General features: G+C 41.4%; 1 protein-coding gene across 3 annotated transcripts in view; it reads right to left on the reverse strand.

The window, feature by feature from the left end:
• The window catches only part of bbox1 (butyrobetaine (gamma), 2-oxoglutarate dioxygenase (gamma-butyrobetaine hydroxylase) 1), a 78,094-nt gene that overhangs the window by 38,211 nt on the left and 18,230 nt on the right, over positions 1 to 21,653 (reverse strand). For all 3 annotated transcript variants that reach the window (XM_061974841.2, XM_061974839.2, XM_061974840.2), the window contains exon 3: positions 20,830 to 20,944. In XM_061974841.2, the coding sequence (XP_061830825.1) occupies positions 20,830 to 20,944 (115 nt within the window). The remainder of the gene's footprint in view (positions 1 to 20,829; positions 20,945 to 21,653) is intronic.

The raw sequence follows: 21,653 nt of genomic DNA on the forward strand, positions 1-21,653 counted from the left end.
AATTGAATGCACTACAAAGACAAGATATTTGATGTTCAAACTCATAAACTTTATTTTTTTTTTGCAAATAATAATTAACTTATGATTTCATGGCTGCAACACGTGCCAAAGTAGTTGGGAAAGGGCATGTTCACCACTGTGTTACATGGCCTTTCCTTTTAACAACACTCAGTAAACGTTTGGGAACTGAGGAGACACATTTTTTAAGCTTCTCAGGTGGAATTATTTCCCATTCTTGCTTGGTGTACAGCTTAAGTTGTTCAACAGTCCGGGGGTCTCCGTTGTGGTATTTTAGGCTTCATAATGCGCCACACATTTTCAATGGGAGACAGGTCTGGACTACAGGCAGGCCAGTCTAGTACCCGCACTCTTTTACTATGAAGCCACGTTGATGTAACACGTGGTTTGGCATTGTCTTGCTGAAATAAGCAGGGGCGTCCATGGTAACGTTGCTTGGATGGCAACATATGTTGCTCCAAAACCTGTATGTACCTTTCAGCATTAATGGCGCCTTCACATATGTGTAAGTTACCCATGTCTTGGGCACTAATACACCCCCATACCATCACAGATGCTGGCTTTTCAACTTTGCGCTTTTAACAATCCGGATGGTTCTTTTCCTCTTTGGTCCGGAGGACACGACGTCCACAGTTTCCAAAAACAATTTGAAATGTGGACTCGTCAGACCACAGAACACTTTTCCACTTTGTATCAGTCCATCTTAGATGAGCTCAGGCCCAGCGAAGCCAACAGCGTTTCTGGGTGTTGTTGATAAACGGTTTTCGCCTTGCATAGGAGAGTTTTAACTTGCACTTACAGATGTAGCGACCAACAGTAGTTACTGACAGTGGGTTTCTGAAGTGTTCCTGAGCCCATGTGGTGATATCCTTTACACACTGATGTCGCTTGTTGATGCAGTACAGCCTGAGGGATCAAATGTCACGGGCTTATAGCTGCTTACGTGCACTGATTTCTCCAGATTCTCTGAACCCTTTGATGATATAACGGACCGTAGATGGTGAAATCCCTAAATTCCTTGCAATAGCTGGTTGAGAAAGGTTTTTCTTAAACTGTTCAACAATTTGCTCACGCATTTGTTGACAAAGTGGTAACCCTCGCCCCATCCTTGTTTGTGAATGACTGAGAATTTCATGGAATCTACTTTTATACCCAATCATGGCACCCACCTGTTCCCAATTTGCCTGTTCACCTGTGGGATGTTCCAAATAAGTGTTTGATGAGCATTCCTCAACTTTATCAGTATTTATTGCCACCTTTCCCAACTTCTTTGTCACGTGTTGCTGGCATCAAATTCTAAAGTTGATGATTATTTGCAAAAAAAAAAAATGTTTATCAGTTTGAACATCAAATATGTTGTCTTTGTAGCATATTCAATTGAATATGGGTTGAAAAGGATTTGCAAATCATTGTATTCCGTTTATATTTACATCTAACACAATTTCCCAACTCATATGGAAACGGGGTTTGTACTTTGTTTGTTAAAATGAACCTACCATACAAAAGATGGATTGTTTACATTCCATAAACATCAATTTTCACATTTGCATTTTTTCCGGTCTGGAGGTATGATCAAGCCATTAGTCATGAGTTCCACTCCAGCTAAATAAACATGACATGCATGAAAAGGCAAGTAGTCATAGTACACATAGTAAACACATCTGGCAAGCGTTTAGCAAATCACTGGCAGATTTACTCACAGAAAATGTGTGATTTATGAATAAAGATTTACATTATACAACACATGGATGAAGCACAGTGTACTTAATGGGAATCTTTGGGCACCTCAGGAGCTACGAGTCCGTTAAAAATCGATTATTGATGCATCTTTAATTTATGTTATGTATATTGATGCAGTTTTACTTTTTTTTCGTGTCACTAAACAAGCGTTTAACACTTGCAATTAAAAAAAAACACAATTCATTTGGAATAAGAAACAGTTAAATTAATTCCCACATTTATCAAATAAATGAAAATGTGTGCAAAATATATACCGTATTTTTCGGAGTATAAGTCGCACCATCCGAAAATGCATATTTAAGTAGGAAAAAAAACATATATAAGTCGCACTGGAGTATAAGTCGCATTTTTGGGGGAAATTTATTTGATAAAACCCAACACCAGGAATAGACATTTGAAGGGCAATTTAAAATAAATGAAGAATAGTGAACAACAGGCTGAATAAGTGTACGTTATATGAGGCATAAATAACCAACTGAGAACGTGCCTGGTATGTTAACGTAACATATTATGGTAAGAGTCATTCAAATAACTATAACATATAGAACATGCTATACGTTTACCAAACAATCTGTCACTCCTAATCGCTAAATCCCATGAAATCTTATACGTCTAGTCTCTTACGTGAATGAGCTAAATAATATTATTTGATATTTTACGGTAATGTGTTAATAATTTCACACATAAGTCACTCCTGAGTATAACTCGCACTATGAAAAAAACTGCGACTTATAGTCCGAAAAATACGATAAATCGATTATTGATTATTGGCGTTTACTAATCGATTCTATAATCGCCCATGTCCAAATTGCGATGCATCTAAAAATCGATTATTTCCCCCACCTCTACAGTGCACACATCATCACTTTCCTCTGTGCGACGTAAAGCACATGCCAGCAGATAACCACTTGTATACATTTCTAACATTTCAACTATAAATAATGTGTTGAACCTGACATTTTAACAAGTGGATGCGTTCAAAAATGTATTTGGAAGCTCAATAATTAGGTTCAAATACAGTTATCCAAACTACAGAACTATTATTAAAAGCAAAGTATCATCTGTGTACTCACACTTAGGGATGTATATTAGGGCTGCGAATCTTTGGGTGTCCCACGATTCGATTCAATATCGATTCTTGGGGTCACGATTTTCTGATTCATTCATTCTAGTGCTGCAACAACTAATCAATTACATCGATTAAAATCGATTATACAAATAGTTGGCGATTAATTTAGTCACCGATTCGTTGGATCTATGCTATGCGGAAGCGCAGAGGCAAAAAACAAATTATTTGTAAAGAAATTTATTTTTTATTTTTTATTTGTTTTTTTTTTTATAAACCTTTATTTATAAACTGCAACATGTACAAACAGCTGAGAAACGATAATCAAAATAAGTATGGTGCCAGTATGCGTTTTTTTTTTTTTAAATAAAATACTGGAAAGGATAGAAATGTAGTTTGTCTCTTTTATCCGATTATTAATCGAAGTAATAATCGACAGATTAATCGATTATCACATTAATCGTTAGTTGCAGCCCTAATTCATTCAATACATAGGATTTCAGCAGGATCTACCCCAGTCTGCTGACATGCAAGCAGAGTAGTAGATTTTTGTAAAAAGCTTTTAAAATTGTAAAGGACAATGTTTTATCAACTCATTGCAATAATGTAAATTTGTTTTAACTATTAAATGAACCAAAAATATGACTTATTTTATCTTTGTGAAAATATTGGACACAGTGTGTTGTCAAGCTTATGAGATGCGATGCAAGTGTAAGCCACTGTGACACTATTTATTTTTTATTTTTTTATAAATGTCTAATGATAATGTCAATGAGGGATTTTTAATCACTGCTATGTTGAAATTGTAAATAATATTGATACGGTTGTTGATATTATTCATTTTTGTTTCACTACTTTTGGATTGTTTTGTGTCGTGGTTTGTGTCTCCTCTCAATTGCTCTGTTTATTGCAGTTCTGAGTGTTGCTGGGTCGGGTTTGGAATTGGATTGCATTGTTGTGGTATTGCTGTGTATTGTTTTGTTGGATTGATTAATAAAATAAATAAATAAATACATTTAAAAATACATTTAAAAAATCGATTTTTGAAAAATGAGAATCGATACTGAATCGTACAACGTGAGAATGGCGATTTGAATTTGAATCGATTTTTTCCCACACCCCTAATGTATATCGTTAAGATTTTATCGATACGATGCACTCATCGATACTTCTATTTATCGGCAACTCTTATCGGTACTTTGTGGAAATAAAGATGTGAAAAAATACATTTTAATAAGCATTCATATTAGCACAAGAGGTTGAATGCCTCCAACATGATGTCCTATAACATCTCAGAGCAGGAAAGTCTGTTATCAACAGCTGTTTTGTAAGTCTAAAGAAGTCAACTATGTGTGCAGTGCAAGGTGAAATGCAGTTATGTCATCTTCTTGTAAAGACCACACAGATCCATTTCTATTCATTACAATTACACTCAGCTGGAAATATTAATGTATGGCATGCATGTGCAAAACACAGACCTTTTATATTAAATATGTCATATAAGTAAATACAATCAATTAGCATGGGATGTGGGTGTGTATTTTGTAACAACAGGAATTATCATGTGTTTATGTTGCACACGGACATACACTATATTGCCAAAAGTATTTGGCCACCCAGCCAAATGACCAGAATCAGGTGTCCCAATCACTTGGCCCGGCCACAGGTGTATAAAATCAAGCACTTAGGCATGGAGACTGTTTCTACAAACATTTGTGAAAGAATGGGCCGCTCCCAGGAGCTCAGTGATTTCCAGCGTGGAACTGTCATAGGATGCCACCTGTGCAACAAATCCAGTCGTGAAAAATGTCCTCGCTCCTAAATATTCCAAAGTCGACTGTCAGCTTTATTATAAGAAAATGGGAACAACTCAGCCACCAAGTGGTAGGCCACGTAAACTGACAGAGAGGATGCTGAAGCGTAGAGTGCAAAGAGGTTGCTGACTTTCTGCACAGTCAGTTGCTACAGAGCTCCAAACTTCATGTGACCTTCCAATTAGCCCACTTACAGTAGGCAGAGAGTTTCATGGAATGGGTTTCCATGGCCGATCAGCTGGATCTAAGCCATACATCATTAAGTCCAATGCAAAGCGTCGGATGCAGTGGTGTAAAGAACGTCACCACTGGACTCTAGAGCAGAGGAGAGGCGTTCTCTAGAGTGATGAATCACGCTTTTCCATCTGGCAATCTGATGGACAAGTCTGGGTTTGGAGGTTGCCAGGAGAACGATATAATTCGGACTGCATTGTGCCAAGTGTGAAATTTGGTAGAGGAGGAATTATGGTATGGAGTTGTTTTTCAGGAGTTGGGCTTGGCCCCTTAGTTCCAGTGAAAGGAACTTTAAATGCTCCGGGATACCAAAATATTTTGGACAATTCCATGCTCCCAACGTTGTGGGAACAGTTTGGAGCGGGCCCCTTCCTCTTCCAACATGACTGTGCACCAGTGCACAAAGCAAGGTCCATAAAGACATGGATGACAGAGTCTGGTGTGGATGAACTTGACTGGCCTGCACAGAGTCCTGACCTGAACCCGATAGAACACCTTGGGGATGAATTAGAACGGAGACTGAGAGCCAGGCCTTCTCGACCAACATCAGTGTGTGACCTCACCAATGCGCTTTTGGAAGAATGGTGGAAAATTCCTATAAACACACTCCGCAACCTTGTGGACAGCCTTCCCAGAAGAGTTGAAGCTGTAATAGCTGCAAAAGGTGGACCCACATCATATTGAACCCTATGGGTTGGGAATGGGATGGCACTTCAAGTTCATATGTGAGTCAAGGCAGGTGGCCAAATACTTTTGGCAATATAGTGTATTTGAGTGACGAACCGGAAGCCACACTTAATGTTAACAGCTACCGACATATGTGTGTGTATAGTGTGTGTTATGTAAATAAAACAGTGAGCAAGTGTAATGCTCCATCATCCAGTTTCTAGCCAAGGCATAGACTGAACTGCAACACATTTAAGCAAGATGTCTTTTAATGACATGCCAACGCAGCACACTTGAGTGACGTCAGATGGCAACCACAGACCTGTCAGTCACAGTGGATGCTATCTTGCTTCAAAGCAACTTTATGGATTATTATATTACTTCCATTTTTCATGAGTGGATTAATATTGGCCTGTGGATTAATGGATCGCTAGGAGGACGGTTGATAAAACGCGGTCGTGACTGGTGAGTAAAGTGCGTTCACGTCAAACTGACACACCGTGCGTGACTTTGAGGAACATTTGAGGAGGAAATATTGTTGTGTTTCAAACTTTTGTGTGATTTGCTCACGTATTTGTCATTTTTCAAAGCTGATTTTAATATGTAGCAGTGGCAGCTGAACTGAATGTGACAGCGTGTCATAATAATGTCGGTCATCTGAAACAAAAAATACCGATAGCAGTATTGTTAGCACAGAATCTTCACGGCCCTCATGCGCCGACCTAATTAGGAACCGGTACCAAAAAATACTGATATTCGGTAAACATTCCTACTCACACTACAGTAGGCTATTCAAATTGTGCCATTCTCGGGTGCAATTTCCCTTCGTTCCCCTGTCCCCCACTGACCTGGGCTCGCAAAACTCCTTAAATCATACTTGCCAACCCTCCCGGATTTTCCGGGAGAAATTCAGCGCCTCTCCCAAAAACCTCCCGGGACAAATTTTCTCCCGAAATTCAGGCGGAGCTAGAGGCCACACCCCCTCCAGCTCCATGCCGACCTGAGTGACGTGTCGACAGCCTGTGCTCACGTCCGCTTTCCCACAATATAAACAGCGTGCCTGCCCAATCACGTTATAACTGTAGAATGATCGAGGGCGAGTTCTTGGTTTCTTATGTGGGTTTATTGTTCGGCAGTTTCATTAATGTCCTCCCAGCGCAGCAACAACACACAACAACAGCAGTCACGTTTTCGTCTACCGTAAAGCAGTTTGTCTGCCGTAAACAGCAATGTTGTGACACTCTTAAACAGGACAATACTGCCATCTACTGTACATGCATATGTGACAATAACATCTAATGGGTTGTACTTGTATAGCGCTTTTCTACCTTCAAGGTACTCAAAGCGCTTTGACACTACTTCCACATTTACCCATTCACACACACATTACGGCTTTTAGAGAGTGCAGTGCACAACTGCGCACACAACAAGGAGACGAAGCAGAATGCATCATCAGAGAGGGTGTTCAGCATGGTTAGAAAAATAGTTACAGAGAATAGAACAAGGATGGACAATTCAACCCTTAACTCAACAATGAGTAGATGAGTGTTATGTGTGTGTACATGTGTAAATAAATGAACACTGAAATTCAAGTATTTCTCTATATATATATATATATATGAAATACTTGACTTGGTGAATTCTAGCTGTAAATATACTCCTCCCCTTTTAACCACGCCCCCAACCACGCCAAAGCCCCACCCCCACCACCACCACCTCCCGAAATCGGAGGTCTCAAGGTTGGCAAGTATGCCTTAAATTGTGTTACCACTTCACACTTGTATGAAAATAAATGAGACGATTCAAAACAAAAAGCAAATTAAATGATGTCTCTGTAGAAAAACAAGACAAAAAAATAAAAATTTAACACAAGATTTAAAAACTGTCTATACAGTTGTACCTCGCCTTATGAGTGCCCTGACTTACATGTTTTTCGGGATAAGGGCGGTCTCTCAACTGATTGTTCTGGTAAATAAAAATTCAGGTTAGGAGCCTCTCCACCGCCAGTTGGTGTAGCAAATGCCACTGTGAACCACGTAAATCAGACCAAAACACCCAGTTTCTTACTCGCTCGCATTAGCTTACAGATAGAGATTGACATTGTTTTTCCAACTACGGGAACCGAGAAAGTTAGTGTGAATGACGAAAAAGTTGATGATATTCACTGACTTAGGCCCCCTTCTACACTGAGGTTATCCAGGGTAAATCCAACCTAACCTTATCCGTGTCCACACACACACATGGTCGTTTAAGACCCCCTCTCCCCCTCCGTCCGCCAGCGCAACGCGAACTAGTACGCATGCGCGGAAAAAAAATGCCCTCGTCTTAGTCACCCCTGACCTGGAAGTGTATCCTTACCCTGTGTTTCAATGTAGACTATTGCCACATTTCTTTTAATAGTAAACCTTGCTTGCCTCATCATCAGCAGCTGTTAGACTAGCCCAGGGGTCGGCAACCCGCGGCTCTTTGATCACTCTGATGCGGCTCAGCTGCATACTTGCCGACCCTCCCGATTTTCCCGGGAGACTCCCGGATTTCAATGCCTCTCCCGGAAATCTCCCGGGGCTAACATTCTCCGATTTTCACCCGGACAACAATATTGAAGGCGTGCCGTGATGGCACTGCCTTTAGTGTCCTCTACAACCTGTCGTCGCGCCCGCTTTTTCACCATACTATCTGCGTGCCGGCACAGTCACATGTTGTATGCGGCCCCTGCTTACACACGTAGGTGACTGCAATGCATACTTGGTCAACAGCCATACAGGTCACACTGAGGGTGGCCGTATAAACAACTTTAACACTCTAACTAATATGCGCCACACTCTGAACCCACACCAAACAAGAATGACAAACACATTTCGGAAGAACATCCGCAACGTAACACAACATAAACACAACAGAACAAATACCCAGAATCCCATGCATCCCTAACTCTTCCGGGCTACATTATACACCCCCGCTACCACCAACCCCCCCCCCCCCCCCCCCCCCCCCCCCACACACACATCAACCCCCCCTTCTGTGCGTCGGTTGAGGTGGGCGGGGTTGGGGGTGCGGGGTTTGGTGGTAGCGGGGTGAGAGTTAGGGATGCATGGGATTCTGGGTATTTGTTCTGCTGTGTTTATGTTGTGTTACGGTGCGGATGTTCTCCCGAAATGTGTTTGTCATTCTTGCTCGACATACATCGCGGACAATAACTAGTAATAGTCTGCTTTGCCAGTCCAAATGTATTCGTTGTTTTTCGTAGTCTGTCGTTGTCTCTCCTTCGACAAATGGACAAAGTTTTTCACTAAGTAGAATCACAGCTGACCTGCACATTCAAAAGTTGTCTTGCCGTTCAGCTGGCACAACACACCCGTTGACAAACATATCCCACCAGGCTGCCGTTCTTCCAGGCCTTATCCAAAACCGTTGCTCAACCATCGAAGTTTCCGTCTGACATGTGTTGTATCCGAAATAGCTGCAATCGCGCCTTTGCTTCTCTTAAAGGTATTCATGTGTGATTTCCACACGGGCATATCCGGATGACTCGCCTCCATCTTTCCGGCATCACTTCCTCTCTGAACTTAGTTTGTAAATGATCAATGAGTCCATACAAAGCTAAGAGCCGGAGATTCAAGAAATAGACGGCGCACTTACCCGTGTAAAAATTTGTCTGAGGAATGGGGCCTTAAACGCTGGTTTAGTGTGGCCGAAATGGGGGCTAGACTAAATAATTATCCGTTTAAGGGGTTATCTGGCTTAGTGTAGACATAGCCTAAAGAAAGGAATCATCAAAAAGCATGACCAAGCCTATAGCTGGCTTGGCGAAGCAGTTCGAGCGTAGCACTGATAGTTTGCATCATATTGAAGCAGAATTAGTCGATAACGTCAGTCAAGGACATTTAAAGACCAACTGAAACCCACTACTACCGACCACGCAGTCTGATAGTTTATATATCAATGATGAAATCTTAACATTGCAACACATGCCAATACGGCCGGGTTAGCTTACTAAAGTGCAATTTTAAATTTTGCGCGAAATATCCTGCTGAAAACGTCTCGGTATGATGACGCCTGCGCGTGACGTCACGGATTGTAGAGGACATTTTGGGACAGCATGATGGTCAGCTATTAAGTCGTCTATTTTCATCGCAAAATTCCACAGTATTCTGGACATCTGTCTTGGTGAATCTTTTGCAATTTGTTCAATGAACAATGGAGACAGCAAAGAAGAAAGCTGTAGGTGGGAAGCGGTGTATTGTGGCCGACTGCAGCAACACAAACACAGCCGGTGTTTCATTGTTTACATTCCCGGAAGATGACAGTCAAGCTTTACCATTGGCCTGTGGAGAACTGGAGCAACAGAGACTCTTACCAGGAGGACTTTGAGTTGGATGCGCAGACGCGGTACCGTGAGTACGCATGCAGCTGCGGCTTCCAAACATTTGATGGCTTGCCCGTACGTGCGTGCCGCTATGTGCATGTCACGTACGTAACTTTGGGGACTTTGGGGAAATATATGTGCTGTATGAACTTTGGGGAGGTGAACGGTACTTTGGGCTGTGGGATTGAGTGTTGTGCAGGTGTTTGAGTTGTATTGGCGGGTTGTATGGACGGGAGGGGGGAGGTGTTTGTTATGCGGGATTAATTTGTGGCATATTAAATATAAGCCTGGTTATGTTGTGGCTAATAGAGTATATATATGTCTTGTGTTTATTTACTGTTTTAGTCATTCCCAGCTGAATATCAGGTCCCACCCGCCTCTCACAGCATCTTCCCTATCTGAATCGCTCCCACTGCCCTCTAGTCCTTCACTCTCACTTTCCTCATCCACAAATCTTTCATCCTCGCTCAAATTAATGGGGAAATTGTCACTTTCTCGGTCCGAATCGCTCTCGCTGCTGGTGGCCATGATTGTAAACAATGTGCAGATGTGAGGAGCTCCACAACCTGACGTCACGCTACTCGTCTGCTACTTCCGGTAGAGGCAAGGCTTTTTTATCAGCGACCAAAAGTTGCTAACTTTATCGTCGATGTTCTCTACTAAATCCTTTCAGCAATAATATGGCAATATCGCAAAATGATCAAGTATGACACATAGAATGGACCTGCTATCCCCGTTTAAATAAGAAAATCGCATTTCAGTAGGCCTTTAAAGTAATATCCAAAAGACATTCATCCATAAAAATATTGAGAAGTTGCTGATGGTATGTTTGATGGAGAAGCAGCTCCAAGAAGATACTGCAGAAGTCTGCTCTCCAAGGTACATTATAAAGATATTACCTCATAAAACTACTGTAGCTGTTTGTAGTGCATTATATTGGTTTTAATTCAATATTTATTATTTTTGTTTTTCTTTTTATGAGGCATATTAAATTAGTTATTCTGTTTTTGGAAGGGGTGAAGCATGGATTCAATTGATTTTGAAAGGTACGAACTGCGTCACAGAACAAGATAAACTCTCATCGTGAGGTACCACTGTAATTGTAAGCCAACGCTCTAAATCGTCAAGTACATGTGGACTGGAAGTGGAACAGGGCCTCTGTGGCCCAGAGCATGTCTATTATAGTTCCCCAGTTCAGGAAACAAAGCAGTAAGTCTTCTTATTCCAGCTAAGACATACCTGCAGGCTCTGGGATTTGTTCATTCCCAGAGAAGGAAATAGTGAAAACGGTGAGCTTGCGCTTTGGAAGAACATGCAGATCTTTTCTTGACCGTAGCTCTAAATCAGTTTTCCATGTGGTAGAGAAAAAAATGGAGTCCAAAGACAAACCTCTTTTTACTTAGTACTGCTGTAGGACCTGCATATGCCAGCACATTACATATAATTTCAGACTAAAACCCAACTTTAACTAACTTTAAAAATAATGGAAACAGACCATATTTCTGCTAGGAAATATGAAGGAGACGCCATCATTATAAGTCAACAATTAAAAACATCCTCAATGTGGTAAACGACTACAGTATTTTAGATGGAAATTTCTACACTTTGCTGGCATATTTCCACAGTGTCTCTCCGGCGGAACTGGAATAGGTGGCCAGAGAACTGCTGAGACAACGGCACCCGTGACCCGAACCCTGGTAACTGGAAACAAATGAATGAGGTGAATGTGATCTAATAACCTGATGAAGATAATACCAAATATAATTTAATATGTGCTGTACAATTCATGTAAACAATCATTAATTCAAATAATACATTGTGATTATAATAATAACTGTGATTTATATAGCGCTTTTCTAAGTACCCAAAGTCGCTTTACATGTAGAACCCATCAATAATTCACACCTGGTGGTGGTAAGCTACTTTCATAGCCACAGCTGCCCTGGGGTAGACTGACGGAAGCGTGGCTGCAATTTGCGCCAACGGCCCCTCCGACCACCACCTATAATTCATCATTCAATGTGAGTGGCACCGGGGGTAAAGGGTGAAGTGTCCCGCCCAAGGACACAACGGCAGCGATTTTTGGATGGTAAGAGGCGGGGAGCGAACCTGCAACCCTCAGGTTTCTGGCACGGTTGCTCTACCCACTACGCCATGCCATGTAATATGTTTATGATGTGATGATAGGGATGCAAATGTACCCTCCACAATAATGACTTACGATTCGCCCTCAAAGACGGCAGTTTTTTGGTTTTGCCATTTATTTTGCACTTGATGCGTGTGTTTGTCTGTGTCTGTCGTTAGCTACGGTGCTGATTGCTACTTTGTGTGCTTTTAAGTGTTTTTTTAAAGCCTTTATACAACAGTTTTCTAGTTTTGCTAAGTCAATGAGTCCAAATGAAGGAAATGGACAAGCAATGCGGGGGATTTGAAACATTCAGGAAGTATCCACATCGTTGTCAACACTGCTTCCAACTTCCTCTTTCTTCTGCTGCACACCAAGAAGATTAACCAACAAGGTGAAGTATCCATCCATCCATGTTCTACTGCTTATCCCTTTCGGGGTCGCGGGGGGTGCCGGAGCCTATCTCAGCTGCACTTGGGCTGATATATATATATTTTTTCCTATTAATTGTAGTAACCTAGCTGTTAGAGTTAAAGGGGAACATTATCACAATTTCAGAAGGGTTAAAACCATTACAAATCAGTTCCCAGTGGCTTATTTTATTTTTCAAAGTTTTTTTAAAAATTTTACCCATCACGCAATATCCCTAAAAAAAGCTTCAAAGTGCCTGATTTTAACCATCGTTATATACACCCGTCCATTTTCCTGTGATGTCACATAGTGATGCCGATACGATAGAACAGCAAGATATAGCGACATTAGCTCAGATTCAAACTCGGATTTCAGCGGCTTAAGCGATTCAACAGATTACGCATGTATTGAAACGGATGGTTGTAGTGTGGAGGCAAGTAGCGAAAACGAAATTGAAGAAGAAACTGAAGCTATTGAGCCATATGGGTTTGAACCGTATGCAAGCGAAACCGACGAAAACGACACGACAGCCAGCGACACGGGAGAAAGCGAGGACGAATTCGGCGATCGCCTTCTAACCAACGATTGGTATGTGTTTGTTTGGCATTAAAGGAAACTAACAACTATGAACTAGGTTTACAGCATATGAAATACATTTGGCAACAACATGCACTTTGAGAGTGCAGACAGCCCAGTTTTCATCAATTAATATATTCTGTAGACATACCCTCATCCGCTCTCTTTTCCTGGGGGTCTGGCGGCAGATTTCTTTGACTTTATCGTTGGAAATGCATCTGATTTGAGTGTCGCAGGATATCCACACATTCTTGCCATCTCTGTCGTAGCATAGCTTTCGTCGGTAAAGTGTGCGGAACAAACGTCCAATTTCTTGCCACTTTCGCATCTTTGGGCCACTGGTGCAACTTGAATCCGTCCCTGTTCGTGTTGTTACACCCTTCCGACAACACACCGACGAGGCATGATGTCTCCAAGGTACGGAAAACAGTCGAAAAAACGGAAAATAACAGAGCTGATTTGACTCGGTGTTTGTAATGCTTGCTTCCCGATGTGACGTCACAACGAATAATAGAAAGGCGTTTAATTCGCCAAAATTCACCCATTTAGAGTTCGGAAATCGGTTACAAAAATATATGGTCTTTTTTCTGCAACATCAAGGTATATATTGACGCTTACATAGGTCTGGTGATAATGTTCCCCTTTAAGGGATTTTTAAACTGTGAGGGCACCACAGGGCTAGTGACAATGTGTGTGTATGTAAAGATAGACCGGCTGCAAATGAGGATAGTTCAGATAGTTGTTGTTTTGGCTTTGTTATAAATAGAAAGATGATCCATCACATACAGTACTGTATAGCGCCGTATACTGTGTTCAAAGTGTACAAACTTGTACTAAAATATGGACTTTTGTCAAGGCTGAAACCCACAATTCATGTTTACATTGTTTCTTTTGGAGAAATTTGCTTCAATATACAAACCCCGTTTCCATATGAGTTGGGAAATTGTGTTAGATGTAAATATAAACGGAATACAATGATTTGCAAATCATTTTCAACCCATATTCAATTGAATGCACTACAAAGACAAGATATTTGATGTTCAAACTCATAAACTTTATTTATTTTTTGCAAATAATAATTCACTTAGAATTTCATAGCTGCAACACATGCCAAAGTAGTTGGGAAATGGCATGTTCACCACTGTGTTACATGGCCTCTCCTTTTAACAACACTCAATAAACGTTTGGGAACTGAGGAGACACATTTTTTAAGCTTCTCGGGTGGAATTCTTTCCCATTCTTGCTTGATGTACAGCTTAAGTTGTTCAACAGTCCGGGGGTCTCCGTTGTGGTATTTTAGGCTTCATAATGCGCCACACATTTTCAATGGGAGACAGGTCTGGACTACAGGCAGGCCAGTCTAGTAGGACACGACCTCCACAGTTTCCAAAAACAATTTGAAATGTGGACTCGTCCCTGGTTCAATCCCCACCTAGTACCAACCTCGTCATGTCCGTTGTGTCCTGAGCAAGACACTTCACCCTTGCTCCTGATGGGTGCTGGTTAGTGCCTTGCATGGCAGCTCCCTCCATCAGTGTGTGAATGTGTGTGTGAATGGGTAAATGTGGAAGTAGTGTCAAAGCGCTTTGAGTACCTTGAAGGTAGAAAAGCGCTATACAAGTACAACCCATTTATCATTTATCATTTATCTTAGATGAGCTCAGGCCCAGCGAAGCCGGCGGCGTTTCTGGGTGTTGTTGATAAACGGATTTCGCCTTGCATAGGAGAGTTTTAACTTGCACTTACAGATGTAGCGACCAACTGTAGTTACTGACAGTGGGTTTCTGAAGTGTTCTTGAGGCCATGTGGTGATATCCTTTACACACTGATGTCGCTTGTTGATGCAGTACAGCCAGAGGGATCGAAAGGTCACGGGCTTAGCTGCTTACGTGCAGTGATTTCTCCAGATTCTCTGAACCCTTTGATGATATTACGGACTGTAGATGGTGAAATCCCTCAATTCCTTGCAATAGCTGGTTGAGAAAGGTTTTTCTTAAACTGTTCAACAATTTGCTCACGCATTTCTTGACAAAGTGGTGACCCTCGCCCCATCCTTGTTTGTGAATGACTGAGCATTTCATGGAATCTACTTTTATACCCAATCATGGCACCCACCTGTTCCCAATTTGCCTGCACACCTGTGGGATGTTCCAAATAAGTGTTTGATGAGCATTCCTCAACTTTATCAGTATTTATTGCCACCTTTCCCAACTTCTTTGTCACGTGTTGCTGGCATCAAATTCTAAAGTTAATGATTATTTGCAAAAAAAAAAAATGTTTATCAGTTTGAACATCAAATATGTTGTCTTTGTAGCATATTCAATTGAATATGGGTTGAACATTATTTGCAAATCATTGTATTCCGTTTATATTTACATCTAACACAATTTCCCAACTCATATGGAAACGGGGTGTGTACAAACTTTTCAACTTACAAACCCTGTTTATTTAATTAAGTTCGTAAATAGAGGTTCCACTGTAATTGAGCTATATATCATTTTATTCTTATGTACTTTGTCATCTATAAATACAGCTCATAAAAGTATAAACATTTTAACAACACATCTTTAATGCACAAAATATATCAGTGTGGCTCATGTAGCCGACAATTTTTTCTGTATGCTACATGTATATTCTTATTTTTTTGTTTGAGAATTATATTTATTGGAGAATAAGATGTCTTTTTTTATGTTTCATTATAAAAAAAAAAATATTAAAAAGCTCTAAGGCACGTAGTTTTATGTCTTGGCATTTTGTTTCCTCACTGTACTGAGGTATGTACCAAACAATAAAGATTCTATACTTTTATATTTTGTTCAACAGTAACTACTTTTTACTAATTGTCTGCTAGCTATTTCAAAGCCCAGCCACCTACTTAAGTTTATGTAGACACAGGAATAGTAGCAGGAGGGAAAAAAGTTCTCCCAGACATGGTACTCGCTGACTAGAATTCTCAAAGGCCTAGTTATCATATTGACCTCACAGTGGCCTGTGCAGTGAGCATATTCGTTCTTAAGTATTTTTAATAGGCACATTCGGGCCTATAAAGGCAAAGTATGAAAGAGGAAATAAGTTCAAACTGTGGACTATGCTTCTGTGAAAGAGAAGGGGAAAGTGAGATTATTAAAAAAAAAAGCTGGTTAAAATTAATTTATCCATCTTTTGAGGATTTGGGGGCATGTTTTCTCCAGTAAAAAGGTATAAAGAGCACATGCCAGCAACAACAGTATGGAGAAGGAAATCATTAAACCATGAGCGTAAGAGGACGTCATTGCAGCGTAAGAGGAACACTCCTGGCTTACAGTACGCGGTAGTCCAACACTCAAAGCAGTCAAGAGAGCGTAGACCCCCCGCACAAAGGACAAAAGTTCACTATGTGTGGTCAGCCAAGTAGCTTGTGCTTAATCAGGCTCACAAATAAACATGAAACTAATAAAAACATAAACTCCTTTGAGGAGGCAACGAGGGGGGATCTGTTTTCTTCCGAATGAAGAGGCACAGCTAAACACACATTCATCAGTCTGGCACAGGGACAGAGCAGGAGCCACTCAACCCTGTGGGTCCTCCAGGACCTCATGTGGAAAAGTCCAACTGCAATCCACCCCTGCTCCACTATTGTGCCAAAACCTTGTTTTACAGCTGAATGTTCTCTTTTTATGTTTGGCACACTGTAAAGCCAAACTTAGTCCAAACCCAATCATTTTTCCTGGTTTAATTTAAGGCCCTTTAAGATCTTTTTTGTCCACCCCATTAGGTTAGGACAGGAGTCGGCAACCTTTACCACTCAGAGACATTTTGACCAGTTTCACAAATTAAAGAAGACAATGGGAGCCACAAAATTTTTTTGAAATTTAAAATGAAATAACACTGCATACAAAGTTTTTTTTTGCTTTGTGCTATGTATAAACCAGGGGTCTCAGACACGCGGCCCACACCTTAATATGAAAATTTAATGTTAGTGCGGTCCGCGAGTTTTATATGAATGGCGCTTGACAACGTCATACTTGCCAACCCTCCCAATTTTTCCGGGAGACTCCCGAATTTCAGGGCAACTATTCTCTCGAATGTCTGCTGACTTTCACCCTAACAACAATAATAAGGCCGTGCCGTGATGGCACTACCTTTAGCTCCCTCTACAACCTGTACAAACAGCGTGCCAGCCCAGTATGCGGCTTCTGCAGACACACATGAGTGACTGCAAGGCATACTTGCTCAACAGCCATGCAGGTCACACTGAGGGTGGCCGTATCAACAACTTTAACACTCTTACTAATATGCACCACACTGTGAACCCACACCAAACAAGAATGACAAACACATTTCGGGAGAACATCCGCACCGTAACACAACATAAACACAGCAGAACAAATACCCAGAATCCCATGCATCCCTAACTCTCACCCCGCTACCACCAAACCCCGCCCCCCAACCCCGCCCACCTCAACCGACGCACAGAGGTCGGTTGAGGTGGTAGCGGGGGTGTATAATGTAGCCCGGAAGAGTTAGGGAAGCATGGGATTCTGAGTATTTGTTCTGTTGTGTTTATGTTGTGCTACAGTGCGGATGTTCTCCCGAAATGTGTTTGTCATTCTTGTTTGGTGTGGGTTCACAGTGTGGTGCAAATTAGTAAGAGTGTTAAAGTTGTTTATACGGCCACCCTCAGTGTGACCTGTATGGCTGTTGAGCAAGTATGCCTTGCAGTCACCTACGTGTGTAAGCAGAGGCCGCATACAACATGTGACTGTGACGGTACGCAGATAGTATGGTGAAAAAGCGGACGCGACGACAGGTTGTAGAGGACACTAAAGACAGTGCCATCATGAATGGCGCTTGACAGCGTCATAATAGTCAACCCTCCCGATTTTTCCGGTAGACTACAAATTTCAGGGCAACTATTCTCTCGAACGTGCCGTGATGGTACAGTATTTCGCGCCCACTACAACCAGCGTGCCGGCCCAGCCACAGTTGTATGAGGCTTCTGCTTGCTCACGTAAGTGACAGCAAGGCATACTTGGTCAACAACCACACAAGTTACACTGACGGTGTCGGTATAACAAACTTTAACACTCTTACTAATAATGCGCCACACTGTGAACCCACACCAAATAAGAATGACAAACACATTTTGGGAGAACATCCGCACCGTAACACAACATAAACACAACAGTACAAATACCCAGAATCCCATGTAGCCCTAACTCTTCCGGGCTACATTATACACCCCTGCTACCAAACCTCGCCCACCTCAACCAACGCACGGAGGGGGGTGGTTGATGTGTGGGGGAGCAGGGTTGGGGTGGGGGCGGGGTTTGGTGGTAGCAGGGATGTATAATGTAGCCCGGAAGAGTCAGGGCTGCATGGGATTCTGGTTATTTGTTCTGTTGTGTTTATGTTGTGTTAAGGTGCAGATGTTCTCCCGAAATGTGTTTGCCATTCTTGTTTGGTTTTGGTTCAAAGTGTGGCGCATTATTAGTAAGAGTCTTAAAGTTGTTTTATATGGCCACCGTCAGTGTAACCTGTGTGGCTGTTGACCAAGTATGCCTTGCTGTCACCTACTTGTGCAAGCAGAAGATGTATGCAACAAAAGGCTGGGCTGGCACGCTGTTTGTACAGGTTGTGGGGGGCGTTAAATGCTGTACCATCATGGCACGCCCTTATTATAATTTTTGGGGTAATAATCGGTGAATATTAATCCCGGGGGTTTTCTGCGAGAGGCTCCGGAAATCTCCCGGTAAAATCGGGAGGGTCGACAAGTATGCAGCTGAGCCGCATCAGAGTGATCAAAGAGCCGCATGCGGCTCCGGAGCCGCGGGTTGCCGACCCCTGAGTTAGGATATTAGGGTAACATAGTGGCTACTTCCAGAAATGATGTAAATGTATGAGCAACAACAGTAAAACAAGTTTCCATAAAAAATCTCAAGCCACATTTTCTTGTTTTTCCTGCTTGCTCTCAACAAAAGTGGTTTCCTTCCCTCTCTCTTATCTTTCCCCTGCTTTTGCTTCTTCGCCCCATCTCGCTCCAACTTTTTTTGGAGCCTCTCTCCGCACTGTTCTCCAAATCTAAAACATGGAATTGATCAACTTATCTCTCAACACAATTGACAAGGTTTTCAACCCGTCTGTCCTGACGGAACGTTTGCTGTTGGATTCACAATGGACGCGTGGGAGAAGTGGAGGGTCGTGTGCTTAATGATTCTTTCCGTTAAGGACATCAAAGTTATCTACCTATTCAGAACTATAAGGTCGTGTGTCTGGCGATTCTTTCCGTTAAGGACATCAAAGTTATCTACCTATTCAGAACTATGATAACAGGGCATCTGCTGATTGGATTGTAAACAAATCGTGTTTTACTTTTTAAGTGCAATGACAAATTAAGCATCTTGCATATACAGGTCAAAGTCTGGTGATGTAGCGCTAATGAGATAACAGGAATCAGACAACCATTGCATTTGCTGCTGACCTCCTTGCTCTTTAAACCAAACTAGGCAAACTGCTCATATTTAAATCTAATGCACAAGTCGTTTGGATAATATTGACACATTTGTGAATGTAATGTGAAAATGTAACTTGGCGAATATATTTTCTGGTCACTCAGTCATACTTGCCAACCTTGAGACCTCCGAATTCGGGAGATTTGGGGGTGGGGGGCCTGGTTTAGGGGGCGGGGTTGGGGTAGGGGCGGGGTTTGGTGGTAGCGGCGGGTGTATATTGTAGCGTCCCGGAATACTGCAAGGGATTCTGGGTATTTGTTCTGTTGTGTTTATGTTGCGGTTGCGGTGCGGCTGTTCTCCCGAAATGTGTTTGTCATTCTTGTTTAGTGTGGGTTCACAGTGTGGCGCATATTTGTAACAGTGTTAAAGTTGTTTATACAGCCACCTTCAGTGTGACCTGCATGGCTGTTGATCACGTATGCTTTGCATTCACGTGTCTGTGTAAGCCACACATATCAGTTGACTGGGCCGGCATGCTGTTTGTATGGAGGAAAAGCGGACGCCAAAGGCAGTGCCTTTAAGGAATGCCCCCGATATTGTTGTCCGGGTGGAAATTGGGAGAAATTCGGGAGAATGGTTGCCCCGGGAGATTTTCGGGAGAGGCACTGAAATTCGGGAGTCTCCCGGGAAAATCGGAAGGGTTGGAAATATGCACTCAGTTGAAAATGTATATACCGTATTTTTCGGACTATAAGTCACAGTTTTTTTCATAGTTTGGCCGGGGGTACGACTTATACTCAGGAGCGACTTATGTGTGAAATTATTAACACATTACCGTAAAATATTAAATAATATTATTTAGCTCATTCACGTAAGAGACTAGACGTATAAGATTTCATGGGATTTAGCGATTAGGAGTGACAGATTGTTTGGTAAACGTATAGCATGTTCTATATGTTATAGTTATTTGAATGACTCTTACCATAATATGTTACATTAACATACCAGGCACGTTCTCAGTTGGTCATTTATGCCTCATATAACGTACACTTATTCAGCCTGTTGTTCACTATTCTTTATTTATTTTAAATTGCCTTTCAAATGTCTATTCTTGGTGCTGGGTTTTATCAAATAAATTTCCCCAAAAAATGCGACTTATACTCCAGTGCGAATTGTATATGTTTTTTTTCTTCTTTATTATGCATTTTCGGCAGGTGCAACTTATACTCCGGTGCGACTTATACTCCGAAAAATACGGTATACAAAGTGATTGTAGTTATCTCGGAGCAAAAACAATCTCTCCAGTTTAATAATGATGAATTGCTGAACACGAACAAAGACGGACTGATTCAAGAATGAATAAAAAAAATAAGACAACTCACCATTGAAGAAGAGCTCCTCTTGCACCGTTTGTCTGGCATCTTGAGAAAAGCAGCGTTTCTTCAGCCACTCTGCTTCAAACGTGCTGGTGTGCTGGTCAGGCCAAACAATTGACACCTGTAGAAGAACGTGATCTTTAAGTCTTTTGTCAACCGCTAGTATTTATCGGCAATGCACTCCTAAGTGTTCTAACTATAAAGTTAAACAGAGATACTGTACATCAAAGCATTGTTTTGGAAGTGTGTGCCAAATGTCCAAAATATGTATTTTCAATAAATGTAGACTTGTCCTTGTTTGAATTTGTGATTAATGACAGCGGCTTGACAATGTTTCTACATCCTAGAGACTAGTACCAGAGTAGTAAATGTCAATGCAGTAAATTGTGAACACATAAAGAAACATATTGGTTTTATTCTATTGAAAAAAGCCACTTTTGGCAGCATTGTAGATATTACACTGCATTGTCCTTAATCTGTATGTGTAAATTTAGGCTGCATCTATGCATTTCAGAAAATCTGACTATAAAGCCAAATAGATGGTATAAACATTAGGGGTGTAACGGTACACAAACATTTCGGTTCGGTACGTACCTCGGTTTAGAGGTCACGGTTCGGTTCATTTTCGGTACAGTAAGAAAACAACCAAATATACATTTTTTGGTTATTTATTTACCAAATTTGTAAACAATGGCATAACATACATATACACACAGGGTCCATTGCCAGGGTTAATGTGGTCAACATATATCAAATAAAAACTATAAATAAGATAAGGCTCAGAATGGTTTCTTAACAAAACTTTTCTTCATATAAAGTGCTTTTTTTGA

Source organism: Nerophis lumbriciformis, linkage group LG15 (genome assembly GCF_033978685.3).
Source record: "Nerophis lumbriciformis linkage group LG15, RoL_Nlum_v2.1, whole genome shotgun sequence".
Taxonomy (NCBI): Eukaryota; Metazoa; Chordata; class Actinopteri; order Syngnathiformes; family Syngnathidae; genus Nerophis; species Nerophis lumbriciformis.